The following is a 27,753-nucleotide window of genomic DNA, read 5'->3' as shown; positions in this document are numbered from 1 at the left end:
TGCGGCCCCGGGGCAGCGCAGCCCCCGGCCCTTGGAGCCTCTGCCCGGGCTCCGGTGCCCGATCCTTGCCCAGCCCCGCCGCCGCAGCCTCTGCTGCCACCAGCTGGAAAAGGACGGGATCGGTATTCCCGCCCCTCCGGGCAGCGGCTGGGACAGGGAGAAATCCAGCCCTGGAACGGGAGCTGTCCTGGGCAGCCGGGTCAGCCACGGCCCCGCTCCGCTGAGACTCCACCTGCAGAGCTGCCCCAGCCCTGGAGAGTCCAGAGGAACCCACGGAGCTGCCCCAGGGCTGGAGCCAGGCTGGGAGAGCTGGGAATGTTCCCCTGGAGAGGAGAAGGCTCCAGGGACGCCTCAGAGCCCCTGGCAGGGCCTGGAGGGGCTCCAGGAGAGCTGGAGAGGGACTGGGGACAAGGGATGGAGGGACAGGAGCCAGGGAATGGCTCCCAGTGCCAGAGGGCAGGGATGGATGGGAGATTGGGAACTGGGAATTCCTGGCTGGGCTGGAATTGCCAGAGCAGCTGGGGCTGCCCCTGGATCCCTGGCAGTGCCCAAGGCCAGGCTGGGCACTGGGACACCCTGGGACAGTGGGAGGTGTCCCTGCCATGGCAGGGGTGGCACTGGGTGGGATTTAAAGATCCCTTCCCACCCAAAGCACTCCTTGATTCCACACCAAGAGAATGAAGCCTTGCAGGCACCATTCCAAGCTGGATAGCTCCTGGATTCTGCTGCCCCACAACTCTGAGTAATCTGTGAGTAAAAAAAACTTCTGCTTATTTATTACATTAAAGAAATGTAAAAATTCAAGCTGTCCCTAGAGTAAATTAAAAAGCAATTTCAGTTCCTTCTGGACTGGTGCTAAATTTATTATACAGCCATATCCCAGAAGATAATTTAGCTTAAAATGAATCAAAACTTGGCAGTCATTGGTATCTATGTACATTTCTCCTTCCCAGGAGAAGCAGGACACAGAGGGGAGGAGCCTGGACAAGGAAATGCCACTTTGTACACATGGAAAAGCCAAGCATTGGCAGCAGGGTGGGAATGGAGTTAAAACACATAAAACCATGGCAGGGCAGCTTTTCTAAACTGAAATAATTCCTGCATTCCCTCCCAGAGGGGCAGCAGAACCACCGTGCTCTGAACAGCAAGTGCTGAACAAGACCTCCAGAGAGTCCATCAGATGGAAAAGTAGGAGGGGCTGAACAAGACCTCCAGAGAGTCCATCAGATGGAAAAGTAGGAATCCTGCTCCTCACTGGATGAGTTTGGAGTCTCAGCTGTGAAGAGCTTCCCCACCATTGGGGCCGGGGTCACTCCTGCAATAAAACCAGAGATCATCAGGGGATGTGTCAGTGGGAAATGGGGCAGAGAGGGTTCAGAAAGCAAAAGGCTGATGGGACACAGCTCATGGTGATGGAGAAGGGAAGGAGCAGGAAATGAGGAGGAGCAGCCAGGGATACTCACTCTTGGTTCTGCAGGAAGCCGGTGTCTCGAGCACAGCTCCGGCCTGAGGGAGGAAGGGAAGGAAAGAGGCTCAGCCAGGGCTGGCAGCAGCTCAGGGTCCCCACTTCCCAGAACTCCCTCAAGTGCTTTCCCTGAACCACAGGCACAAGCTGCTCCCAGGACCACAGGGATTTATGGAAAAGCCAAAGGAGCTGCAGAGCCTGGGAGAGCAGAAGAATTGATACCTAAATTCAGGGACACAAGGCTGACTTATGGTCACTATTGGGAGTTGGGCTGGGTGATCCTTGTGGGGCTCTTATGGGTACCTCAGGGTATCCTGTGGTTTTTGTTCCTTTTCCCACTGTTCAGAGGAATTTAACAAGAACCTAAAGAGCACGGAATCCCAAAGCAATTCCAAATCCTGACTAAAAGCAATGGAGTTAATCCTGACAGTGAAGAGCTCCCTTCTCACAAAGGAACTTCTCTCCAGAGCAGCAGATACCAAACCCAGGGAGGGTTCCCATTTTCCACCCCGAGCACACAGGGGGCTGTGATCCCAGGATTGTGTCTCCTCTGGCCAAGCTGTGCCTGGCTCAGGTGGCAGTGGGCAGAGTCCAAGGAAAGCAGCATTACCGACTTCTTCTTGAGCTTGTCCCAGGTGCCTCTGCTGCCCTGGGTGTTCTTCTGCATGCGGAACACGTGCCGGTCGTAGTCATTCCTGGGCACAAGGGAGCAGGGCTCAGCAGGGCTGCAATGCTGCCTGGAACCCTCTGCATGCAGCCAGGGAGCCCCACAGCTCCAGCTCCCACAGGGAATGAGCAGAGCTGGGTCCCAGTGCAGGGATCACACCAAGCCTCATCCCCTTCCCAGGCCCAGCCCGTGTGACAAAACCCCACTGGCTCCAGGTTCGCCGACGGTTCTGGTTGTCTGAGCAGAGCCCCAAGCCCTGGGTGAACAGGGCAGGGCTGAAGGCTCTGCTGAGGCTGAAGCCCAAGCCAGGGCCATTCCCAGGGCTGGGAGCAGCAGCTGCCCACAGGGAGCTGAGCAGCTCCAGCAGCACACGGGGCTGCAGGGAAGAGCTTTTCCCAGGCAAAGCAAGGCTGCAGGAGTGGCTGGAAGTGAGCTGCTGTCCCAGCTCCAAAGCCACCTTTCTCAGAGACAAAAAGGGATCTTGGGCAATGCCAAGGCTTGCAGAGAGCTGGTGGAAGAGCTCCTACCTGTTGATGGGGACCAACATTCCCGGGCTGATGTGCTCACACTGTGGGGTTTTCACAGGGGGAAAGAGGCCTGAGGAGGGGGTGAGCGGGAACTCGGAGAGGGCGAAATCCTCGGTGTCCCCTTCCTGGCTCCCTCGCAGTGCTGGCAGCTGTAGAGCCACCTCAGAGCTGTCAGTCACCTGAGCCTGGGGTGCCTCTCTCCCCCTCTCACCAGTCCCTCCACTCCTCCCTGCCCTGGATCTGACTCCCCCTGTCCCTGCTGAGGCACTGCCCCAGCCCCGTGCCCAGAACTGGACACGACCCTGCACCTCCACCTTGGTCTGATTTCCCCTCCAGATTCTGCCCAGCACTTGGCCGAGGGGCTTTGGTGCTGCCACACCCTCAAGAAGTCATTTCTGGTTACAATCCCAAGCTCCAAGCTGCCCAGGACTGCTCCTCCTGGCCTGTCAACTGCCACTAGCCAAGGGCTGCTACAGCACGTGAAGAAAAGAAGCCTCTTCCCACAGATGCCCAGGACTGTACAGGTGGAACTGGAGCAGCCCCCTGGCACACCCAGCAGGAGAGCAGTCCCACAGGAGCTGTTGTCCCAGGTTTACCTGGACCCTCCTATTTTGGAGGGGTGTTGCAGTGAAGATGTCATCGTGGTTGTCCTTGGGCAGGTGCTCCAGGAACTCCCTCATCTGCTGCTTCCGTTTGAGGGTGCCCACCTTGGCAGTGATCACTGGCTCCTTCTTATCTGCAGGATCTAAACAGCAATTGTCTCAGACAGCAGCTATGGGGTTAAAATTCACTGCCTGCAGTCAGTGCCACAGCCCAGTCCATCCTCTGGTGAAATCTCTTACAGCTTCTTTAGGATCCTTTTGAGTTCTCACAAAATTTTTGCTTTCCAAAGCAGTTTCCCCACTCCACCTTCAGGGGAGGGTCACTGAGAGCCTCCCAGAGCCACTGCAGGGTCACACATCAGTTCACAGGGACTGTGACAGAAGTGTGCTCACATGTGCCTTGCAGAGAGCAAACCCACAGCTGTGTCCCCGTGCCAGGAGGCAGCAAGGCTCAAAGGCTCTGCTCCTCAGGGACACTGTCACTGAAGCCGGGCTCAGGAATGCTCAGCTCAACTTGTATCCATGGCAAACCTTAATCCAATCCAGCCCCAAATGAAGCTGCAGTGGGGGATGGCAAACACCAGAGAATGGGACCAGACTGCCCTTGGGCATCCAAGGACCCAAATCCCATCTGGACAGAGCTCTGCAAGGAGCTCGTGACCTGCTGGGCCTCCAGGAGCCTCTGAGGATGTCAAAAGCTCTTTCCACTGAGGGGTGAAGGCCTTTCTCTTCTTGTCACCTCACTCATTCATGACATCCTCCAACCTGCACACCAAAAGGTGACGTGGCTCACTGCCACACCCTGATGTGCTCCTGTGGATATATCCCCTGGGAGCAGAACTGGTGAGGCTGGAAAAGCCCTCGCAGCCCATCCAGTCCAACCCTTCCTTAGCACTGCCCCATGTCCCCAAGTGCCACATCCACAGGGCTTTTAAATCCCCCCAGGGATGGGCACTCTGACCCTCCCTGGGCAGTGCCAAGGCCTGAGTCCCCTTTCCATGGGGAAATTCCTGCTGGGCCCACCCTGAGCTGCCCTGGCCCAGCCTGAGGCCGTTCCCTCTGCTCCTGTCCCTGTTCCCTGGAGCACAGCCCGACCCCCCCGGCTGTCCCCTCCTGGCAGGAGCTGGGCAGAGCCACAAGGGCCCCCTGAGCCTCCTCTGCTCCAGGCTGAGCCCCTGCCCAGCTCCTCAGGGATTCTCCAGCCCCTTCCCAGCTCCCTCAGGAATTCTCCAGCCCCTTCCCAGCTCCCTCAGGAATTCTCCAGCCCCTTCCCAGCTCCCTCAGGAATTCTCCAGCCCCTTCCCAGCTCCCTCAGGAATTCTCCAGCCCCTTCCCAGCTCCTCAGGAATTCTCCAGCCCCTTCCCAGCTCCCTCAGGAATTCTCCAGCCCCTTCCCAGCTCTGTTCCCTGCCCTGGACACGCTCTAGCCCTCAGTGTCTGAATCAGAATCATTTACCACCCCCACCACACCCAGACAGACGATGCTGGTACCTTTCTTCTCAGGTTTTTCCAACGTGGTTTTCCTGGGCTGCTGTTTGGAGCCTTTCCCCTGCTGCTCCTCCAGGTACTTCTCCTGGCACTCCTGGGCCGAGCGGGACCCCACAGCCATGGCCACCTCCTGCCAGAAGCCACTCCTGTGCTTGGGGAACGCTGTGATGGCCCTGTGGGGACAGCAGGGACACAGGGTCACCAGGCAGGGCACCCGTGGGGCACAGCCCCAGCACCTGCCATGCACTGAGGCAAAGTGGCTCTGGCCTCTTGTTGTCCCCCCTGGATCCCTGGCAGTGCCCAAGCCAGGCTGGCCATTGGGGCTGGAGCAGCCTGGGACAGTGGGAGCTGTCCCTGCCATGGCAGGGGTGGCACTGCAGGGGATTTAATGTCCCTCCCAGCCAAACCATTTTGTGATCCTGTGGTGGCTTTTCTTCAGAACAGGCAAATTTATTTAAACACCTTCAACTGACAGATGTAGCACAAGATAAATTTCCTGCTCACTTGTGCAGGTCCCTTCAGACCTGAGCTACTGCTCATCTAAAAGAGCTAAACCCAAACTTGGCCATTTTACACTCAGTGTCTATTAAATATTGCCCAGGGGTTTAAGTAATTGGATGATGAATTAATTAAACACCCTTGCAGTTAACCTGCTCACAAAACCACACCATGTTTAACCTTTTACTGCAATCTGGGGAGGGAACCTGCTCCCTCTCACTCTATTATGTTTCATTTGTGAAGACAATAGGGAATAATAATTCTAATTATTATTAGGAAATAATAGGGAACAAAAATAGGGAATTGAATGGCAATATTTCTAATAGGGAATTAAAACACAAAGAAATCTTGGGAAATCATGAATCTGAAGCCCCCCAATCCAGACCATTCAACCCTTCCTGAGGGAAACTTTTCCTCTGAACACAAGATGAGCCCTTACTTGTGAAGCTTCTGTAATTCCTTCTCAGACCAACCATCGCCTGCCCTTGAAAAAAGCTCCAGAGATTTCTGTCCCTTTGTGTCTCTGGGTTCTGCTGAAGGCCTGGCACTGTTGGAGGGTCCATGGTTTGTTTTTGTCTGGGGTGCTCTGGCAGCTCTGTCCTCGCTCCCGCTCTCGGTGTCCGAACGGAGCCTGTACCTGTGAGGGTTGGTTCTGCCCCGTGCCCTCGTGGCCTGAGCAGGCAGAAGGGAAGCACTGGACTCAGAGGATGTTTTCCCTTCAGAAGGGGGCTCAGACTCCTCACTGGACTCGGGCCCACTCAGCCTCACCAGCACATTCTGGGAGGGCTTTGCTGTCCTTTGGCCACAGGACTTGTTTTCATCATCCCAGGAACCACTGGAGCCAGAGCAAGGTTTCCAGTTTTGAGACTCTGGTTTTAATACAGATTTCTTTTTCCTCCTGATCAGCAGTGGGGTGTCCTCACTGGACTGCTCCTCCTCATCCTCTGAGGGCTCCCGGGTGGGGAGAATCCTCTCCTTTTCTGGGAGGCGCCGCTTGGCTGACCTGAGGGAGTTCCTGTAGCCCTGCTCGTACATGCTCAGCTCCTCAGAGTCTGCTGCTCTCTCTGCTGCCCCCGGGGCTCTGCTGCCGTGTTTGTTCAGCACCTTGGTCCTCGAGGAAGCCTCCCTGGCAGGGAGCTGGGATGATCTCGTTTCTGGGCCCCTGATCGCAGGCTCATTTTCCTCCTCATCCGAAAGGAAGTGCCTGTCCTTCCTGCTGCTGGCAGGCCTGGGCTCCCCTCTGCCAGTGGCTCCTCTCTTGCTGCTTTTCCCTGGAAGAGGGGGAGCCAGAGCCCATCAGGGGGGGCAGGGTGGGTCCTTGCTGTGCTTGCAGCACAGGTGTCTGCACCCCCTCCAGAGCTTTACCTGCCAAACTACACACTCAGAGCTGCTCTCAAGGGCTCTCCGAAACTCTACTGACTGAGCAGGCACATCCCCAAAGCTCTGCTCTGCTCCAGAGAGCTTTTCTGCAGGAAACATTGCAGCTGCTTTAAGAGAGAAACTTCTGCTTTATATTGCACATTCTTTGCAGGCTTCTATCACCACCCAAATTCTACTAAAACCAAATTTTTATTAAAAACTCTGGCAATGGATTTTTTTGCCAACATTTAATTTCTTCCATCTACGTTAAAAAGCAAGGCCAGGCCTCCAGGTCACTGGATTGGTGAACTCCAAAAAGTCCAAATGCCTTCATTTCAATTTCCAGACTGAAATCCCTGTGTTCCCGTTATGTAATTAACAAAGTGATTTACAAACATAGTTCTTGTTTGGAGCTGTGAAACTCCACGTGAATGCTACTCTGATGATTCTTCAGAGAAAAAGCAGTTGATCATTGAAATATTTGAATAACTTCTTTGCACTAACAGACCCAACCCTACTGCTCCAGCACCCACTCACAATTCCACTGATTCCATCAATAACTTGAAAATAGAAAAAAGATTTGTTTTTACCTTTACTTTGGCTTTTTGGCATTTCCTCTGTTGTCTTCACGTCTTCCTTTGGTTTATTCTTAGAGATGAGACTGGTCTTTCTTTTGGTTTTTTCACTACTAGGCATCTTCAAAATAAAACAATTGACTCTAAAACTAATTTAATCTCCTTTTCTCCAGGCTGAGCCCCTTTCCCAGCTCCCTCAGCTGCTCCTGGGGCTCCAGCCCCTTCCCAGCTCTGTTCCCTTCCCTGGAAATGCTCCAAACCCTCAGAGTCTCTCTTGCAGTGAAAGGCCCAGAACTGACCCCAGGATTTGAGGTGGGACCTCACCAAATTCCCATCTGATTCAATCATATTTTAAAACACCCCGAATTTTTTCCCCAGAAAGAATTCCCCATTATGTCAGATTTAAAGACCACAATTATCTGATAGTATGGACATAAGACTATTTTTTGATGTGTTTTCTAATATTTTGATCATGTTTCCAAGATTTCCTTTCTCTTCAGGTGCCTCTAAGAGCTGCCCCTGTTCTGTTCCCCACCTGGCCAGGTTTAATGATTCTATGTAAGTCACACTTAAGAGGATCTTACCAGGCTCAGGTAATCCACCCATCCATTTTGTATGGTGACATTCAGCTCCTGATCCACAAACTCCCTCTGCCCACACCAGTAGTTCAGGGGGGGTTTGACGAGGCGCCCGCTGCGAGTGTAGACCACGCTGGAGTCATTCCTGGAGGGGCGATTTGGTGTTATGACTGCAAGGGAAAAAAAGCCCAAAGAAAGAAGAGTTTAGTCCCAAATTTTGCGTGGAAAATTCAGTTTAGCAGATTTCACAAGCAGAAGAACAATGCTGTGTCTAAACTGGACTACAAGGGAAATGTACAACGTACCCAAAGTTGTTCTTTTCAAAGCATTGTGATAGAAATAAAAGGATTGAAGTAAGAAGCTTCCCAAACTATAAAACTTACTGTGGTGAACTTTTCACTTTTACTTTGTTTAGAAGGTTATAAATACTGTGAAAATTGTTTGAGGAGAGAGAACAATAAAGAAAAGTTGTCAAACGGAACAGCTGTTCACTGAGACAAGTGAGAGTGAAAAATAAATGGGAGTGATGAGAGAAAAGCATAAAAGCTTTTGCAGTGCTAGCAAGAAAACCTGATTCCAGCAATAACAACAGAACAGTGGGGTTTGGGAAAAGCCCATTGCACAAAGACCCCAGAAAAAGTTAAAAGTTAAATCTGAGTTAAACCCCAGAGCTGCCAGGGCCTGTGGCAAGGCAGGGACTGCACTCGAAGGCTGAGCCGAACCAGGGGGCTCTTACAGCTTTACAGCCATTTCCTGGAAACACAACCAGCACAACAAACCTTTCCACAGCCCACTCCAGCCACCCCCAGGTGTCTTTTCCAAAGGAAAAGATTGTTAAATACTCACAGGTGTTCTGATGATTCTCTGGTGATACCTCATAGGTGGAGTTCCTCAGTGCAGGTCTCTTTGCTTTGCTCACTGAGCCTCCTGCAGCTTCCAACACATCAGTTCCCCCCAGGGAGTCACTCTCCTCATTTTCCTCCCCATCACTCACTTGAACTCGTTCTTTCCTGATGGTTTGAAGTTTGAGACAAGAAATAACAGCCACTGAGGAAGCTGTTCTTTAACAAACAGCAAAGACTTGAAGCCCTGGTGGGCAGGAGCCCAGCACAGCAGAGAGGCTTCATGCCCACATCTAAAACATTTCAACTCCTCTGGTGTAACACCCTCAACAAGAAAAGTCTCAATGAACACCTAGAACACTGCAGTGATAGAGAATCTCCAAAGAAGTTACCTCCTCCTTTCCTCCAGAAACTCCTCCACGTACTCCTTCCACCTTCTGGTGAAGCCAAATGTGAATTTCTTGATGAAGCGGTAGGGGAAGCCTGGGGGGAGCACAGGGGACATGAGCAGGGCTGGCACTCCCTCAGGGGACACGAGGGCCCCCCAGAGCCCGTTAAACCCAAGGAGCAGAGGAACTGACCCACACAATTCCACCCAGCACACTCCAGTCACTCTTAGCTCTAGGAAACCTCTGCAGCACTAGAGCCACTCTGCTCACAAGCCTTATGCTGCTACTTTTCCTTCTCAGAATATTAAAATAGAAATCAATATAAGTTCTTAGAAAAGAAAGTAATAAAATCTTCAAGTCAGAGAGCAGCCAGAGCAGGTATTTACCAGCAGGGACCAAAGTGCTGCAAGTGAGAAGGAAACACTGAAGTCACAGACACTTCCTTGGGCCTGAAAGAGCCAACAGTGAAGGTGTGTTGGGTAAAAAATGGCGCAACACACCTGGGGCACACCTGTGTTAGGGGAAGTAATGCTGAGGGAATGGCTGGAGCTGGAAGTGGGGTGGGAGGTCAGGCTGGTTATCAAGGAAAGGCTCTTCCCCCGAGGGTGCTGGAACTGCCCAGGCTCCCCAGGGAATGGGCACAGCCCAGAGGCTGCAGAGCTCCAGGAGCCTTTGGACAGCGCTCTCTGGGCAGGGACAGGAGGTTAGGGTGATGATCCTGGGGGTCCTTTCCAGCTCAGGATATTCCATGATTCCAACTATTTATTCCACTCATGCCACAGAGTATCTTTGTGTCCTCAGAGCTGCCTGTGAGCACAGACAAGCAGCTCATTCCCAGCCAATGTGCCAGAGGAGCACACAGAGCAAGCAGAAGAGAACAAATCCTGTATTTGCATCTGCATGAAAACCCCATTTCCTTACAAATGCCACATGCTCCAAACCAAGCTGACACCGTTTGTAATTTGTAAGGCATTCAGAATCAGCAGCTCACCTTCCCTCCTCATGGCAGCTGAGTCAATCTTGCCCTGCAGCAGGTAGACAGCTCCCGAGGAGGTCTGCACCTGGTTGTGAGTGATGCGCTCCGTGATGGCGCTGCTGTGCCACAGCTGCTGCCCCATGTCCCTGGCAAAAGACACAGCAGAAATCACCCCCAGAAAGGATTCCAGTCTGCAGTGATGGCACTCCATGAGGGAAGGGTGGGGATCCCTGTTTTCTGAGGGATTCAGGTGCTGGCAGGATGTGCTCTGGGCTCAGTTTTCCTCTCTTAGCCTGGAAATGACACAGCTCTGCCTCACCTGACCCTGGGGCAGGGGACAAAGTGAACATCTCACTGCTGCAGGTGTCACTCATGGGACAGCAGCCCGGCTGGGATGGGGCTTGGAGCAGTCTGGGACATGGGAGGTGTCCCTGCCCTTGGCAGGAGTGGGGCTGGATGGGCTTTAAGGTCCCTCCCAAGCCAAACTGTCCAGAGATATTTGATTTATTTCTCTGACCCTTTCTGATAATCTCTGCACAGGACTCTGAAATGAGCTCCCCAGAAGTTCCCTGGATGCTGGCTCCCCCTCTCTTGCCCACACAAAGGAATTGTCTCTTCCTTGATAAAGCAGTCTAAGCTCTGCACCATTACCTCATGTTTGGTGTCCATGGTTTACTTTACATTTAAATAACAAACTGGTTCTTACTTCCTTTTCCCTTCCACACAGATTGACTTGTTTCCAGCCAGCACTTTAATCCTCCAGCTGCTCAGGCAGATGTTCTTCATTTCCAGAAAAAAAAGAACATAAATAATTTAGAAATATTTATTAGCCAGCACTCCTCAGTGATCAGATGCAATAATAAAAATAACTCTTTCAACATCTTCTAAGCTACAAATCTGGAATATTAGAGGATATCTGATCCTCAGCTCAATCCTGTAGGTGACTTGGTTTAATTCAGGAAAAACATCAAACACTCTTGCCCATGGTGAGGGAGAACAGAACAAGTCCCCTGCAATGCCAGATTTCGCCAGGGAACAAGGGAAGCCTTGGGCAGGTGTGCTTGTGCCAGGCTCCCAGGGAACCCCAAGGACTCTCCCAGGATTTCTTCAGAAAGGGAGGGACGCTGGAGGCTGCACGCTGCTCTCCTAGGAAAAGATTCTGCTCCAGTTAAACTGAGCAGGAGTCTGGATGTTCCAAAGGAAAGCCAAGCCCTTCCCCTCTCCATCAGCAGGGCACGTTTCTGGATGAATTCATGCCCAGCCAGGAAAGGTCTCTCCTCCCTGGATCTGAGCAGGCAGCCAGGAGCTGGCAGGGCCCATGATCACACCATGGCTTGTACACACTAACCAAAAGTGCTTCTTTTACACAAAAAACCCCAAACCCTGAACATCTGTCATCTTGGAGTATGGAAAATAAAGAACCCTTTGCATGAGAAAACTTACTGCTAAAATCTAAAGGAGTAACAGTTTATTATCCTCTCAGTGTTCCTGGCTTTTGACAAGAAAAAGAATAACTTCAAGCCATCAGCCCAGAGGAATTGCTCATTTTCCCTCAAGGATTATTTTCTCTCACCTCTTTGCCAGCAGGTTGATCAGCAGGAGGTTTATCCAAAGGGACCTTGGGGTCTTCTGCCCGCTTCTGCTTCCTTGGAATTTGGACTGGAGAGGAGAGCAAGATGCTACAGAAGGGCTGGGAGGGGTTTTCACGATTAGTCTCTCGTGCCTTTTCCACTGCTGGAGCAGCTGGTTTTTTGCTGGGCTGCAGCTCTCTCCTGTCTTCATGAAGCTCTGGACGTTTTGCTTCTGCATTTCCCCACCTTCCTTTTACCTGATCCCCATTTTCCCAAGGGATGGATTTCACTTGCAGAGGAGAAGCCATTGTTCTCTGAGACATTTCTCCATCAGCATCTACTTCGACAGATTCCACCAGGAAAACATCCACATCATCCTTATCAGAGTCCACCTCCCCTGCAGGCTCATTCCCTGGCCGCTCAGCACAAGCAGCCTGGACTGAAGGATTCTCTGCAGTTCTGGAAGGAGGAACATTCTGCTGGGTTTGGGTTGAAGGTGGTGTAGCTGCCCATGTAAAGGGAAAAAGAAAGGAAAAACAAATTAGGGCTATTTAAGCACGGGAACTGGCTGCCCAGGGGGTGGGGGAGACCCATGCCAGGAGGGATTTAAAGCCCTGTGGGTGTGGCACTTGGGGAACAGTTGGACTGGATGGCCTCAGAGGCTTTCCCAGGCTCAGCAATGCCAAGGTTCTCTGACTGGAGGAGTCTGTGCTCTCCAGAGCAGCCCCAGTACCTTGGTGCTGCAGCTGCCACTTGACCCGCAGGAAGAACTTCTGGGGGGTTTCCAGCACGGGAGGCTCTGCTCGGGGCACTTCCAGGGGCTCCATCCTGGGGGCCAGAGGCAAAACTGGCTCTGGAAGAGAACCAGACAAACAAACCCCAAACCCCTCTTTTGATCTGGGGAAGAAAAAACATTTTCATGGGGGGTGGGGAGGTGAAATATGATTTTTTAATATGCTTTTTATTTAAAAAAAATCCCCACAGAATCCCAGAATTGTTTGGGTTGGAAGGGACCTTAAATCCCACCCAGTGCCAGCCCTGCCATGGCAGGGACACCTCCCACTGTCCCAGGCTGCTCCCAGCCCTGTCCAGCCTGGCCTTGGGCACTGCCAGGGATCCAGGGGCACCTGTGCCAGGGCCTGCCCTCCCTCATTGTAAAAAAGGGTCACATCCAGCTTGGTGTCAGCTGCAAACCTGCTGAGGGTGCACTGGATCTCACCATGGCATGGATAAAAATAGTAAAGAGAAAAGCCAGCAGGAGGAGCCCAGGAGAATGCCCCAGTGGGATTTCAAACCCCAAACAAGGTTCCATGAACCTTTCCCTTCCCTGCACAGACTATAAGGAACAGTTACAGCAATTTGGTTTGATTTTTTTAGTTACAAGGTGGTTTTGAAGGTGTTGCACAGGTCGAGCCCACTCATGAACACAGCAGAGGGAACAATTAGTGCCAGAGTGAGGCAGAGGAGGAGAAAACCAAAAGGGAGGGAATCCTTTATGATACAGAGCAGGGAAGAGACATCAGCACTGCTACAGATACATTTCAGCACTAAAAAACCCTCACCATCCAACTTTTTTAAATCCCAGCGTCTGGGGAGTAAGCAGTGCTGGTGCCAGTGTTTTTTACGCCCACCAAAGGGCTCTGGCTCCTTTTCCCAGATCCTGAAAGAGCCATGGGTGGGACACAGAGGGAAAATGTTCACACCTGAGACAGCTCTCCTGGAGAAGCTGTGGAACAATCATTGCTTCCCAAGTGTGCCCAGGCTCAGGTCTGATGGGTGTGGATGTCAAGGGGCTTTGTGTCTCCATGGGCTTCCAAGGAAAAAGGATTAAGGCAATGGGCAGCAGCATTGAGAGCTCTTTCCTTTCAAGAGGTGACTCTAGTGTGCTCCAAAATAATAAAAACAGTTTGGGAAAAGGAAATATTATTAATTCCTGTCATTTAGGATGGAGGACTGGTATTAAGAACTAAAAAGGTTAGGAGAATGTGAAAATCAGGAATGTCACTTACTGCAGCACAAGATGCCTGCACGTTCTATGGACTAAACTCAGGTTTAAATCTTTGTGCTTTTTATTCCAGTATTCTGAAGGCAAACACACCATTCTCACGGAGTCACCGAGGGCTCGTAGAACTCACCTGGTCTCGGCTGGGCGCTGCCCACCGCCCGGGCCGTGCCGGGCCAGTGCTGCCGGGCCGCGGGACTCAGGATCACGTCGGTGGGGACCCTGCCCTGCCGCTCCGCCCGCGCCTTCATCCGCTGGAAGATCTTGGCCGGCGACTCTTGCCCGGGCGGCTCCGGAACGCGGCGCTTCGGCGGCCGCTCGGCGACGGGGCCGGGCCGGCAGTCGGGGCCAGCCCGGCAGTCGGGGCCGGGCCGGCAGTCGGGGCCAGGCCGGCAGTCGGGGCCGGGCCGGCAGTCGGGGCCGGGGCCGGGCCGGCAGTCGGGGCCGGGGCCGGGCCGGCAGTCGGGGCCGGGGCCGGGCCGGCAGTCGGGGCCGGGGCCGGGCCGGCAGTCGGGGCCGGGGCCGGGCCGGCAGTCGGGGCCGGGGCCGGGCCGGCAGTCGGGGCCGGGGCCGGGCCGGCAGTCGGGGCCAGCCCGGCGCTCCGGCCCTGCGAGCTGCGGGCCCGACGCGCGGTTGCCCGCGGCCGCGACGCTGCCCTGGCCTGGCAGGAGCTGCTTCAGCGGGGTGAGCGTCCCCGAGGGAATGCTGCTGAGGGACACCGAGCGGAGCGGCGGCTCTCCCCAGGCGGAGCGGCGGCTGGGGGTCGCGATAATGTCGCAGATTCGCCCCCGGCGCTCCCGGGCGGGTCCCGGTCCCCTCATGGCTGCAGATCGGCGGCGGCGCTCCCGGGCCAACCCCGCTCCCCTCACGGCGCCCCGCGCGCAGATTCAAGCGCAGCCGCTGCGCCCGCCGATTGGCGGAAGGGAGCGCAACCGCGGGCCGAGACCATCTCGCGCGGGTGCGAGGGGTGTTAAGAAATTAAGCCATTGCCGGACGGCGATGAGGCAGGCAGCGGCAGACCCGGGCTGTGCCTGAGCCCCCCTCTCTTCGGCACGGTGGTTCGGTCCGCCCGTGGGCGGGCTCCGCGGCCGTTGGCGCTGACGCGAAGCGGGGCTGAGGCGGAGCGGGGCTGAGGCGGGGCCGGGCCGGGCCTGAGGCGGGGTCGGGACGGACGGAACTCACAAAAAGCCCCACGAGCCTCAGGGGTGTAGCCGGGGCTCGTTGGCCTCTTTCCGGCGTCCGGGGACTGGCCGAGCTGTACGTGGGACGGAGCAGGTCTGGGCGTAGGCGCAGCCCGGCTGCCTCAGCCCCGAGCGCGGCCGGACGGGCTCCAAGGTGAATAACGGGAGGTGCGAGGGGCTGGAGCAGCGTCCTGGCCCCAGTGAATGTGCTGGGCTGTCAAAAACCCCATCAGTACACGCTATTAATTTATAAATAGTAGATTTAATTAGCGCGCTGGAGGCCTGGCAGGCTCTGGTGTGTCCCGGCTGGAAGATTCTGTAGTTGGGGTTCATAGTTCAAGTGGCAAACAAGGGAAGTTACTTGAGTAATGCATAAAAAATAGAGGATAAATCGGAATGCCACGTGTACCCAGCACCTGGTTCTCCCTGCTAACAAGCAGCCGCAGTGGGATCAGGTGTGTCTGGTCCTAAATTAGTCCCAGCAGGTGGGGTAGAAACTCGGCTCTGGGTAAGAAATTACTTCAGCGTGCGCCTGTTAATAATAAGCGGCTGTGTTAAAAAACAAGGTGTTATTTTGGGGTCCTGTTTGCTACTGTCCATCAGCCCTAAAAAGCCCTCACCATCCAACTTTTTTTACAGTAATGTTACTGGTTTTCATTACTCTTGTACAGTAATGTTACTGTTTTTCATTCCTCTTGTTACAGTAATGAAAGACTTGGGGTTCATTACAGGAGGTGCATGTGCTAATGAGCAGGCCAGTTAATGGGGCAGGCAGGGAGCTGTGCCTGCTGCTCCCCAGAGAGCTCCGGAGAAGGAACCCCAGGGATGGAGTGTCGGGATCAGGGGCAGGTGAGTGCCAGGGGAGGGGGCCATGAAAACTCAAGGGATCTCTGCATTTCCCCTCCTGCCATCTGCCACCTGCCTTGGCTTCCTGCTGGAGTCTCCAAGGGAAGAACGGGGCTGGCAGATCTGTGGGTGGAATAGGGAGGGAGACTATGGAAACGTTACAGCAGGGATAACAAGCTCTGTTTAGGTGTTACATCATTTAAATGTCTGATTGTGGTTTCTGATGCACTGACTTCATACAGGCAGCATGGCTTCATTTGGTTCATTTCTCCTTACAAAACCTAAAAAACCCTATTCAATCCATAATTTATTCCTTATATTTAATGGTATCTTAGTGTTCCCATAGTTTCTTAATTCCTTATCTACTCAGCTTTTTGCCTAAATGATTAAAAGCAAAGAACATTCATTTTGCTCCAGTTGCTTGCAGAAGCCACCATTGTGCTTTTTTCTAGGAACAAAAAAGAATCCACAGGAAGTCAAGTGAGGAGAAATTCCTTCTTTCAGGAAGAAATGCGTGTGTGAGATTTGTGGGTGTAATTTGGGTAGCTGTGGAATTCCTACAAGTTTTGTTAGAATTCCTAAGCTTGGTCAGCATGGCTGAGCAGGTCCCCTCTTGTTTGTGTTACCAGATGCCAGTGGAGCTTCCCAAATGGAATCCCAGAATGGCTGGGGTTGGAAGGGACCTTAAATCCCATCCCATCCCACCCCTGCCATGGCAGGGACACCTCCCACTATCCCAGGGTGTCCCAGTGTCCAGCCTAGCCTTGGCACTGCCAGGGATCCAGGGGCAGCCCCAGCTGCTCTGGGAATTCCAGCCCAGCCAGGAATTCCCAACATCCCATCTAAATTTCTCCTCTGGCAGAAATACTCTATTGTTTTGGGTTATTTTTATAAATGGCATTTCTTGAATAATTTTTAAGCTTGTTTGCTGTTTGTTCCACAAAGGAAGAGAATCAGGTCTGTTATCCAGTGAAGACTCATTCAGACCAAGTAGGAAAGGCTGTTGAGGATAAAAGAGTTAATTTGCTTTTTGTTGAGTGTGGGTGGTTGTGGGGCAGAGCAGCTGCACCTGGAGACAATAAATGCAAATTTAGCTCAAGGCATCCAAGTGACTTCTCAGCCTCATCAGCTGTGTGTGCTGTGGGTTTAAAAGGAGAAAAGTGGATTTTACTGGCATTTATCCATGTGGATCTCAGCAGTGCCCAGAAAGGACCTAAAGCTGGGAGTCCTGCTGCTTCCCTTTGGGAAGGTGGCTGATGCCAATCAAAACTTAATGGAAAAAAAAATTAATCATGGTGCAAGGATGATGATTGCATTGTAAAGAGTTTTCCAAGCCCCCTTCCAGTCCTCTGCCTCTTCAGTTCCCAGTGGAGGTGCAACCCTGAAGATTCCTGCCTCGGATGGAGCAGCTGCAGAAATTCAATCCCAAAAGTCTGTGGTGTGCATTGTGCAGCCCAGACACCCCAGTGAGATCTGTAATGGGGTTAAACTGGGGGAAACCCCAAACCCCCCTTGCATGCTGTTTTTCTGTGGTTTTTCATGGAAGTATTTAAGGTTTTCCCCCTTTTTTTGGGATGTTCCTTTAACAAGTCTTGTCAGTTAATCAATCCTGTAAGTTACATATATTAAGTGTAGAGGTATAAGAATAAATGTTTATTCAGCATTTTGGGATCTTAAATCAATTAATTGCCTCTCTGGAAGCAAAACCCAAATGTTTCTTTTGTTTAGAGCAGCTGGAAGAAAATACTTATATTTCATATATTTGTACATATATAGGTTTTGTTTATTAGTGACTTTAAAATGCAGAAATACAGAATAATCTTCATTAAACCTAAGGAATCCTTTTCCTGCTGGATTTCATTGTATCTCAGACTGACAGGACACCCCACACTGTGCTTAGGGTGTTTTATTCTTTTTTCTTCTTTTCTCCTCTGGATTCGGATTATTTATGTTCTCAGCCAGCAGCTCAGGGGAAAGGAGCTTGTGCTTTAGGGATAGCAGAAAAATAATCAAAAAAACAATGAATTATTATGAGCAGCTGTGCCTGGGCTAGGGCTCCCCTTGTGAGGTGTGAAAAAAAGGCAATCACTTGGTTTTGAAACTTTAAAAGTTTAATAGTAATAAAATGGTTATAAAAATAGCAATACAATTAGAGTAATAAAAAATTGAACAATTAGGATTAGGACAATACACGACAATAAGAACAAAGAGTTATGGACAGTCTGGGTTCCTCTTTCTGGGCAAAATAAGCCCAAAAAGGCCCCAGGTGCACAGAGGATTAACCCTTACCAGCCACAGCCTGTTGCACATTCCCACAGCTCATCCCTGGTGCATCAATTCCATTCCCACCCAGGATTCTGGCTGGGCAGGGGCAGCTCCTTCCTCTGGATCCTGGCAGCGTCTCCAGGGCTGAGCAGGCAGGAAGAAGTTCCTTTGTCCTGAGAAGGGAGCAATGAATTCTCTTTCTCTGACAGGTTCAGGGCTCCTGTGGCTGCTCTCTGGGTGAGTCCTTTCTTTAGGAAAAGTCTCTCACACAGCACAGTTTCTATTTTAACATTTTGTTATAGCCTAAAACTGTATTTAACACACTGCTTAAGAGAATGAACACAGCATCACTTTCTAACACAACCAACACATATCATATTAATGGGAATATTTGCAAAAAGCCCATCACAAAATACACATTTTTCACATGAGGGAACATTTCTGCATCCCGGGGGAAGCTGGGGCTGAGCAGCTGTTCCAGAGGGAAGGAGAAGCGCCGAGGTGTGGTGGGAGAGGAGCGCTGTCCCCACGAGGTGGCAGGAGCTGCCTTCCTTAGCCGTCCATCCCTCCCTCCATCCCCGGGGCTGTCCCGCTCCACCTGGGCTGCTCGGGGACGGAGCTGGAGCAGCTGCGGGCAAGTGTCGCTCTAGGACACTGTAAAGTGCACATTACATGGCTCTACGCAGATATTTACTGCATGTATTTTGCTGTATTGATAAGTTGTGCTGTATTAACATATTAATAGTGTGGTAGATGTAGTTTTGTAGTTAAATGTCACAGACATATTTTCTGAAAAATCCTTTCGTTAGGATCTTTTCTCCTGAGGAGCTGGGAAGCTTCAGCTTCCCCATCTTTTGCTGCTTTGGGATGTGATTTGGAGAATTGTTTTTATTTGATGACCAATGACAGCCACTTGTGTCGAGCTGTGAGCAGTCACAAGATTTTATCATAATTTCATTCCTTCCTTTCCAGCCTTCTGATGAAATCCTTTCTTCTATTCTTTTAGTATAGTTTTAATATATAATTTTCTTTTAATATAATATGTATCATAAAATAATAAATCAGCCTTCTGAAACATGGAGTCAAGATTCTCATCCCTCACCTCATCCTGAGACCCCTGTGAGCACCACCACAGTTAAAAGGTAACTTTTGTAGTTAAATTAGGAGCTATGTATGTGGGATATATTTTTAAGAAAGGAAGAGGTACTTTGAACAATTAGGATTGAGACAATACAAGACATAAGCACTCACCCAGAGCAGCTGCTGCCCCTCTCCTGCTTGGGATCTCCAAACACCACAGCAGCCTCTGGGCTCAGTTCTGCTGCCACGAGGGCACAGAAATGACTCTGCCAGGGACAGGAGCCAGGGAGGCTCAGGCTGGAATCAGGGAAAGGTTCTTCCCCAGAGGGTGCTGGCACTGCCCAGGCTGCCCAGGGAATGGGCACAGCCCCAAGGCTGCCAGAGCTCCAGGGGGTTTTGGACAGCACTGCCAGGGATGGACAGGGTGGGATTGCTGGGGGTCTGGGCAGGGATGGGGCTGGGCTGGGATGATCCCTGTGGGTCCCTCCAGCTCAGGCCATTCTGGGTCTCTGTGAATGATTTCTCATTTGAAAAGGAAGCAGCCCCAGCTCTCAGGCAGCTATTCTGGTGGCTGTCACCCCCGTGAGAAAACTCTGCCTTCCTTCCCTCCTACCTGCAATGGTTTTGCTTTCCCAGTTTCCAGCTGCTCCCCTCCCCAGCTGGAGTGAGGAGCCCTTCCTTAGGAACCCCCACGGGCTCTGGGTACTGCCCTCACTCCTGTCCCACAGTTGTCACAACCTGAGCTCATTTTTAACTCACCTCCCATTTTCCCACTGCTGTTGGATCCATTCCTTAATATTCCCTGCAGTTCTTGGCTGCTGCTTTCTTGTTTCAGTGTATGAGTGTCCCTGGCTAGTCCCTAACCCCTGGTTCTCGTGCTGGCCCCACTGATTCTCTCCTTTCCCGGAGATTCCTTCCCTGGAGAACCACCCCAGCCTGTCCCAGCTGGAAGCACTGAGCCAGGCACTGCTGCAGCTCCTGGACCAGTTTCTGTCTGAGTTTGGGGTTTGGAGCTTTGCCTGCACAGGAGCAGGAGGAATTCCCTGGCATCCTGGTGAGCATCTTCCCTGCATCTCCTCAGAATGAGAATTTCCAGTTTGGTTAATAATTACAATTATGGCTGTGTGTTGGAGGGAGCTGCAGCTGGTTCTGAGTTCTCTGCTCCATTTCTGAGTCCTGCAGTCACAGCTTTCTGAAAGGCTCCTTGCCTTTACTGATTCCCACATGGCTCGAGGTGTTTCTGTGGGGCATTTATGGGAATGAAGAGCGGGACTGGGAGCACTGCTCAGCTGCTGACTGGAGGGGATGTGCTGAGCCCCAGGCTCTGCAGGCAGAGCCCTGAGGAAGATAAAGGTGTGTTTGGTATGCAGAAAATGCAAAACCTGCGTGGCTTTGTGCAAAGCTGTGATGAAGCAATGTTACCAAGGAACGTCAGTGTTGTGGGCAGTGCTATTTTTAGCTGTACTGAAAAGGGATAAATACTGAGCTTTTGGAGTCTCTGAACAGCTTTGTGTGTGCCAGCCGTGGAGACCACATCTCTGTATCAATTGCTGTCAGCGTTCAGGTATGGTTTTTCTGAAATCCAATCATCGTCCTGGTAATTAATCTGCCACCCTGAGCTCCCTCACTGTCAGCCTGCCTGGTGCTGCCTGGCTGGTCAGTCCCACTGAACATTCTGGAGCTTTTGGGGGCTGCTCACAAGTTCTTTGAAAATTGTATGTAGTAAGCTCAGGTTGCAGTCAGTTAATAATCTTTTTTAAACAGTGATTGAATAGAAAATATTTCATGATTGAATAAAAAAAAATTAGTGATTGAATAGAAAATTAAATATCATCAAAAATGAATATTTCCCTTAAAGCACAAAAATAAGTATTTGTTTGAAGTATTCTCTAAGAGTTACTGTATTGATTCCCAATAACAGATCCAAGCTATTACAATCATTTCACCTGTTAATTCTTTCAAAACATCCTTGTGGTCTTTTTCCTTCTTGGTAAAGTTTTATTTTTACTCGTTTCTAATTGTGGGAACTCAGCCCATCCCTCCTGATGTCCAGAGAGAACCCTTGGGGGGTCGGGAGCCTTGGAATGTTGCCAGAAGCACTTGGTGGATGGATTTTGATCCATCAGGGATGTGCCACCTGTGTATGAGGAGATGGAACCTGTGGGAATCACTGGGGTGTGAATGGTGAAGGGAAGACACAATTATAGGGTAAATCACAGATTTTGGGGTTTGGGTACAGGGGGGTTGTGGAGACAAGATGGAGCAATCAGGGCGTGTCACAGGGCTCTTCTTTCTTCTCCTTGCCATCCATCTCCTGCTGTGGTGTTGGCACCTGGGGATTGGTCTGGGGTGAGGGTGCACCTGGTGACGAGGGTGACAGGTATTGGGGATAAAAGGTAAATCTGATATTTGTAGTTTTTGTTATAAAAGATGTGCCCGCCTTGGGGGTGGCCAGAGTGCCTTTGGCTGCCCTGCTGGTCAGATCCAGGTCGGGCAGAGAAGGGACTTTGTAGATAAGAAACAATAAACAATTCTGAAGACCAAAAAAACCCAGAGTCCAGACTTTTGAGGCCCAGCGTGCCAGAACCATCCTAAGTGTGTGTGGGAGCAGAGACAAACAGCCCAACCCCATCTCTAACTTTCCCTATCTTTTGAGTGTTTTTGCTAAGTGAACTCTTTGAGTAATCTCCATTGGCTGCAAGGCTGATTTTTATTTAAGGACAGATTTGTTGTGCCTGTTATTAATACACAGCCCTCTGTGATGGAGTGTCCTGCTTTGGGCTGGGATGGAGTTCAGTTCCCTCCCAGGAGCTGGGAGTGATTGAACTCAGAATGAGGATTTTGAGCTGGGGTTACACCACCAGAGGCTGACATTATCTCCCTGCAAGGTGAGGTGTTCTCCCAGTGCCATAACCTGCCCCAAGATTTGCCAAGAAGTTATGCAGGAGTAACAAAGGAAATAAAGAATTCTTGTGGCTCATAATTAGGGCTGTTTCGAAGAGGATTTTTCTCCAGTGGTCATTTCCCAGCAGTGAAATTGCAGTGTTTCCATTCATGGAAGGGAAATCACCTCAGAAATAACAATCAGATCAAACTTGTGCATCTGAGCAAGCCTTGAGCTAAAATGGTGTAAAACAGGACGGTGCTTAAGGCAGAGCCCTCTGCTTTTCTTGTTTTGGGTTTCTTCACCAAGGCCTAAGCCACTGCTGGAAAGACTCCCTGTGTAATTCCCTGATAACTGGAAATGGGGAAAAAAAATGTTCCCCTCAGCTCTTTAAACCAAGAGCTGTTGGTAATTTCATTCTCTCCTGGAGTGCTACTGCAGTGGTGATGAGATTTAGCCTAATCTGCATTAATGCTGCCTTTTAGCATTGGTTTAGGAAGGAGCCCAAAACCCCACCTGGAGCTCCACAGGGCTGTTCTGGAACAGGCACAGGGCTGGAGATCCATCCTTTATAGGGAATAATAAATGTTAATGCACTCCTTAGCATTTCAATGGCATGATTAAAAATTCCAGAGCTTTATTAATTGAATATTTTATATTCCTGCAAATGGCCTTGATCCTCACAATGGCATACTAATTCCAAGGGAAGGGAGAGGGAACACGTTCAGATTCCTGCAAGGAGTCCCTGCAAACAAGGCTTTTAAACTGACTGCATCAATGAGCTCTTGGGCAAGGTGCTGTGCATGAGCAGGGCCCTGGAGGCAGCATGGATGTGTTTGCACTTTGCATTTATGGGGCTCCAGAGTCACATGGGTGGGGTTTGCTCTTGAAACAAGGAGGAGCTCACTAATGGATTATCCCAGGGGATTAAAATTCTGTAGGTTTCAGTCACCAGCCCAAAGACACCAGCGTGGTGATTCTGGGCTGCAGGGCTGAACCTTTCCCCTCTTGTCAGAATTTAAGGAAATTCCAGGCTGCTCCTCCCCTGAAGTCACCAAGAGTGGGAAGGTTTGACAGAAGGGAATTCATGGCCCTGATCAGGAGATGAGGAGGAGCAGCAGCTGAGGGAGCTGGGAAGGGGCTGGAGAATTCCTGAGGAGCTGGGAAGGGGCTGGAGAATCCCTGAGGAGCTGGGCAGGGGCTCAGCCTGGAGCAGAGGAGGCTCAGGGGGCCCTTGTGGCTCTGCCCAGCTCCTGCCAGGAGGGGACAGCTGGGGGGGTCGGGCTGTGCTCCAGGGAACAGGGACAGGAGCAGAGGGAACGGCCTCAGGCTGGGCCAGGGCAGCTCAGGGTGGGCCCAGCAGGAATTTCCCCATGGAAAGGGGACTCAGGCCTTGGCACTGCCCAGGGAGGGTTGCAGTGCCCATCCCTGCAGGTGTCACCTGGAGGTGGCACTGAGAGCTCTGGGCTGGGGACAAGGTGGGCACTGGGCACAGCTGGGACTCTGATCTTGAAGCTCTTTTCCAGCCTCAGGGATTCCAACATTCCCAATTCAGTTTTCTCCTGGCAGAACTTCCATGCAGGGTTACAGGGAGTACATGTTGTTATAGATTTCAAATACATTTCTTGCTTTTCTTTCTCACATTCTGCAAAAATAGTAATTAACAAATAAATAAGCTATTTAGACTGTGGGAGGCAGCCAAATCTGCCCCTTCTTTTGTGGGGCTGAAGTTCATCAGTCCATTTCTGGTGAAATTTAGTGTCAGTTGTGGAGTTTTTACTGGGCTATCCCAGCTTTCCACCCACTGACACTCAGCACTGGTGACATCTTTTTCCTTCCCCTCTCTCCTATTTTGATAAAATCTGATTTTACTGCAGCTCTTTCAAGACAAACAAAAAAAAGAAAAAGAAAGAAAAGCCTGTTAATAAAATTATTTTCCAAGAGCATTGGTGTCCCAGCTGGGCCTGGGAATTATCCAGGAGGCTGGAGAAGCAGCAGCTGAGAGGGAAGCAGTGATGCAATGAGAAGGGAAGCAGGGAGCCACTCTGGGTTGCCATGGCTACTCCATCCTGTGACTCCCGTGTCCCTTTGGATGGCTTCATTCCAGAGCTGGCAGGGCTGGCACTGAGCCCACCAGGTCCAGGCACACTCGGTGCCCCAGGGCCAGCAGTGGGGGCTGGGAGGAGCAGCCAGGGCACTGGGGGGGTCCAGGAGGGCAGGGTTAGGTTGGAGATGCTCCTGAGGAGGAGGAGCAGCTCAGTGGGATGTGGGTCCCTGAGTCAGGGCTGCTGCCCAGCTCTGGCACATTGCCCTGGGGAAGGAGGAGTGACCCCTGGAGCCCTCAGTTTCCAGGGAATGAAGTTCCCTTGCAGCATTCCTCGTGCAGGATTTGGGCAGTCTGTGAGTGCAGTGTGCTGGCTCTGATCCCCTTTCCCTGGCAGTTCTGGATCCCAGAGATCCAGAAGAGAATCCTGGGGCCCCACGAGGGCCTGGTGCTAGAGGAGTTTGGGAAGAGATGCTCCCAGGAGCTGGAGGGATTAGACAAAATAGGAGTGTAGATGGGATATTAGGAGTAAATTCCTGACTGGGAGGGTGATGAAGGGCTGGGATGGAATTCCCAGAGCAGCTGGGGCAGCCCCTGGATCCCTGGCAGTGCCCAAGGCCAGGCTGGACATTTGTCAGAACCCAGGACATCCCTCTGGCTGCCCTGGAGATTTCCAGCCCCTGCCAGGGGCTCAGAGACCCTGGCACAGAGCCCAAGACCCCCGTGCCTTTGATCCTGATCCATGGAAAAAAATTACCAACCTTGTATGAGGATCTGCAAGCCACAAAAGTTTAAGTAGAATGACAGTTGGTTTGTCATGGGGTGAAAAATCGATTTTTGGGGGTTTAGAATGGGGGCTCAGGGTCCCAAAATGGAGGAATTTGGGTGTGCCCTGTCCTTTTTCCTTCTTCTTCCTGGCCTCCATCCTCTGGGTGATGGTGGCACCTCTGGATTGGGTTAAGGTAGGAACTCACTGTCTAACACAGGTGATGGGGATGGGGAAGTTATGGTAAATAAAGTACAGGGAGTTTTTGGTCTGGGGTGATTGTGGAATGATGATGATTAATTGTTTAGTTTTTTAATGCTAGGAAATATAGAGGAAGGTTAATTGAAAAGAGATTGATGATAAATGGTTTGGACAATGTAGGGAGATATGGTTTAATTGTTTAGCAAAACAAAATTAAAAATGTGAAAATAAAAAGAAAACAAATGCATAAAATGAGATTTAAATGTTAGTTCCTACAAGTGCTAAAATAATGAATATGTCTGCTGACCATCACACTACCTGTTGTGCAGTCTGGGATTTGATGAAAATCAGCTTTTGCCAGTGAGCAGATAACCAAAAAAGGGGAAGGAGCAGAATTTGGATAATAGTCTAACTGCAGAGAATTACTGGAATATTCTGTCTTCTTTTTGAAGCACTAGCAACAGGTCTGAACAGCCACTCTGGCCTGTCAGCCGTTCAGAGGCTGCAGAGGGGAGGTTTCTGTGCTGGAAGTGATGGATGATGCTCCTTGCTGAGAGCTTTTATTCTCCCCAGGTGTCAGGTGCAGTAAGGCCAAGCCCTTCCCTCTCACAGACACTTGCACCTCACCTGGTGCTGCCCCCCGAGTTCCCCCTGGGATCTCTCCTGGCCACAGCAGCCACGAGCTCCTGATTGATGCAGGTGCTGCCAGAGGGAACCTCTGCTGCCTGCTGAGGGGAGAGCAGCCCTTGCAGGGGCTCTTTGCTCGGGGCTGGTGGGTTAAATTGGGCACACAGCTCCTTTCCTCTGGAGCTGTGAAGGATTTCAGAGCAGGGACAGCTTCATGCTCTCTGCTTTTCCCTGGAATTGCTGCTCTGTAACCCCCTGGAATGTATTTACCTCAGCTCTCGCTGGCAGTGCTCCTCTGGAACTCAAAGAGCAGCAGGAGCAGAGCTGAGGAAGCACAAATGGGCCATTTTTTCCATTGCCAGCCCCAAAATGTGGGATCTGGGCACTGCTTCACCTGGGCAGTGCTGGCCAGGTGAATTTTCATTTTGATTTTTTATTTTTATTTCCTGCCACAGAGCACTGGCAGGGTTTGACACTGGGTGGGTGCTGCTGATGCTCCTGAGGGTAACTTCCATTCCTTACAGTCCTGGAATGCTTTGGGCTGGGAAGGGACCTTAAATCCCACCCAGTGCCACCCCTGCCATGGCAGGGACACCTCCCACTGTGCCAGGCTGCTCCCAGCCCTGGCCTTGGGCACTTCCCTTCCAATCCAAACCATCCCTTGGTTCTGTGACTGCTCCCAGGGCAGTTGTGGGATCTTGGAGCCCATCCCCTCTTTCTGTGGGAGTGGACAAATCTTGGGATATGCTCAGGGCATCCTGTGGGGCAGGAGCCTGAAGCATGAATCCCTGTGGCTTTGGGATGATTCCTGCCTTTCTTGTCAGTCCTCTCTGGAAAGCAAAGCCAAGAATCCCATTTTTTTAAATTTTGTTTTTTGAGCCTGGCTTTGTTTGCGTGCTCCCAGTGCCCCAGAGCCATCACTGTGTGACAGGAAATGTGCCTTGGGGTGGGATCCTGGTGCTGGGACAAATCCCTGTGCCTTGGGGTGGGATCCTGGTGCTGGGACAAATCCCTGTGCCTTGGGGTGGGATCCTGGTGCTGGGACCAATCCCTGTGCCTTGGGGTGGGATCCTGGTGCTGGGACAAATCCCTGTGCCTTGGGGTGGGATCCTGGTGCTGGGACAAATCCCTGTGCCTTGGGATGGGATCCTGGTGCTGGGACAAATCCCTGTGCCTTGGGGTGGGATCCTGGTGCTGGGACAAATCCCTGTGCCTTGGGGTGGGATCCTGGTGCTGGGACAAATCCCTGTGCCTTGGGGTGGGATCCTGGTGCTGGGACAAATCCCTGTGCCTTTGGGGTGGGATCCTGGTGCTGGGACAAATCCCTGTGCCTTGGGGTGGGATCCTGGTGCTGGGACAAATCCCTGTGCCTTGGGATGGGATCCTGGTGCTGGACAAATCCCTGTGCCTTGGGGTGGGATCCTGGTGCTGGGACAAATCCCTGTGCCTTGGGGTGGGATCCTGGTGCTGGGAAAAATCCCTGTGCCTTGGGGTGGGATCCTGGTGCTGGGAAAAATCCCTGTGCCTTGGGGTGGGATCCTGGTGCTGGGACAAATCCCTGTGCCTTGGGGTGGGATCCTGGTGCTGGGACAAATCCCTGTGCCTTGGGGTGGGATCCTGGTGCTGGACAAATCCCTGTACCTTGGGATGGGATCCTGGTGCTGGTAGAAATCCCTGTGCCTTTGGGGTGGGATCCTGGTGCTGGGAGAAATCCCTGTGCCTTGGGGTGGGATCCTGGTGCTGGGACAAATCCCTGTGCCTTGGGGTGGGATCCTGGTGCTGGGACAAATCCCTGTGCCTTGGGGTGGGATCCTGGTGCTGGGAGAAATCCCTGTGCCTTGGGATGGGATCCTGGTGCTGGGAGAAATCCCTGTGCCTTGGGGTGGGATCCTGGTGCTGGGAGAAATCCCTGCCTTTTTGTGTCTCCCCTTGGGCTCTGGAGCTGTCCCTTGTTGACCTGTCTGAGCCAGGCCAGGCTCTGCACTGCTCCTGAGCCTTTTCCAAACCAAACAGGGGGTGAATTTCCACAGAATCTCCTGTCAGTCCTTCCAGCAGCAGGGAAAACCAACCTTCCCCAGGTGTGTCCCCAGCCCTGGCACACCTGGGCTGCACTAGTGACCCTTCCAAGCTCTATTCAGGGTGACATCTGGCAGGATGAGGAGCTTGCTTCATCCTTATGTTCCCCTCATTCCAGGGTATCCTCCCTTCCAAAATCATTTGGGATGCCTGGAGGAGATCATTGGAGTGTCACCAGAGAGTTTAGCAGACAGGACTGGGGAGCAGCTGGAAAAGAGTGCCAGGAAAGAGGAGGCTGTGGTGC

At 51.8% G+C, this 27,753-nt stretch overlaps 1 protein-coding gene and 1 long non-coding RNA gene across 3 annotated transcripts; one reads left to right on the top strand and one right to left on the bottom strand.

Moving 5' to 3' along the window:
* Nucleotides 1-750: 750 nt before the first annotated feature.
* On the bottom strand, nucleotides 751-14,547 carry MIS18BP1 (MIS18 binding protein 1). 2 transcript variants are annotated; one of them, XM_018924046.3, is made up of 16 exons: nucleotides 13,673-14,547; nucleotides 12,271-12,390; nucleotides 11,540-12,042; nucleotides 10,673-10,746; nucleotides 9,982-10,112; nucleotides 8,994-9,084; nucleotides 8,606-8,769; nucleotides 7,766-7,929; nucleotides 7,197-7,302; nucleotides 5,687-6,518; nucleotides 4,753-4,922; nucleotides 3,256-3,404; nucleotides 2,660-2,808; nucleotides 2,076-2,160; nucleotides 1,464-1,506; nucleotides 751-1,315 (listed from the first exon to the last, which is right to left on the bottom strand). In XM_018924046.3, the coding sequence occupies exons 1-16, from the start codon at nucleotides 14,358-14,360 to the stop codon at nucleotides 1,224-1,226; spliced, it is 3,561 nt and encodes a 1,186-aa protein (XP_018779591.3). In that variant the 5' UTR covers nucleotides 14,361-14,547; the 3' UTR covers nucleotides 751-1,223. The 2 variants fall into 2 exon arrangements, 1 of the variants encoding a protein (XP_018779591.3); XR_007777755.1 differs by lacking the exons at nucleotides 751-1,315; nucleotides 2,660-2,808 and having other exon boundaries at nucleotides 13,673-14,546.
* A 140-nt stretch (nucleotides 14,548-14,687) lies between these two features.
* On the top strand, nucleotides 14,688-17,504 carry LOC108963434 (uncharacterized). Its single transcript, XR_001992135.3, has 3 exons — nucleotides 14,688-14,874; nucleotides 15,425-15,569; nucleotides 16,019-17,504. It is a non-coding gene; the product is annotated as an uncharacterized LOC108963434 (long non-coding RNA).
* The last annotated feature ends 10,249 nt before the right edge of the window (nucleotides 17,505-27,753 follow it).

Source organism: Serinus canaria, chromosome 5, assembly GCF_022539315.1.
Source record: "Serinus canaria isolate serCan28SL12 chromosome 5, serCan2020, whole genome shotgun sequence".
In the NCBI taxonomy this organism is placed as follows: Eukaryota; Metazoa; Chordata; class Aves; order Passeriformes; family Fringillidae; genus Serinus; species Serinus canaria.
Note: the sequence above shows the minus strand (reverse complement) of the source record. Positions and strands in the feature narration are given on the sequence as shown.

Excerpts from the sequence above, each read along its gene's own strand:
- MIS18BP1 (XM_018924046.3), bottom strand. The coding sequence starts at position 14,360 with ATGAGGGGACCGGGACCCGCCCGGGAGCGCCGGGGGCGAATCTGCGAC. Across the intron at positions 12,043-12,270 it reads GTGGCAGCTGCAGCACCAAG|CTACACCACCTTCAACCCAA; the intron begins GTACTGGGGCTG and ends TTACATGGGCAG. Across the intron at positions 7,930-8,605 it reads AGAGAATCATCAGAACACCT|TCATAACACCAAATCGCCCC; the intron begins GTGAGTATTTAA and ends TTTCCCTTGCAG.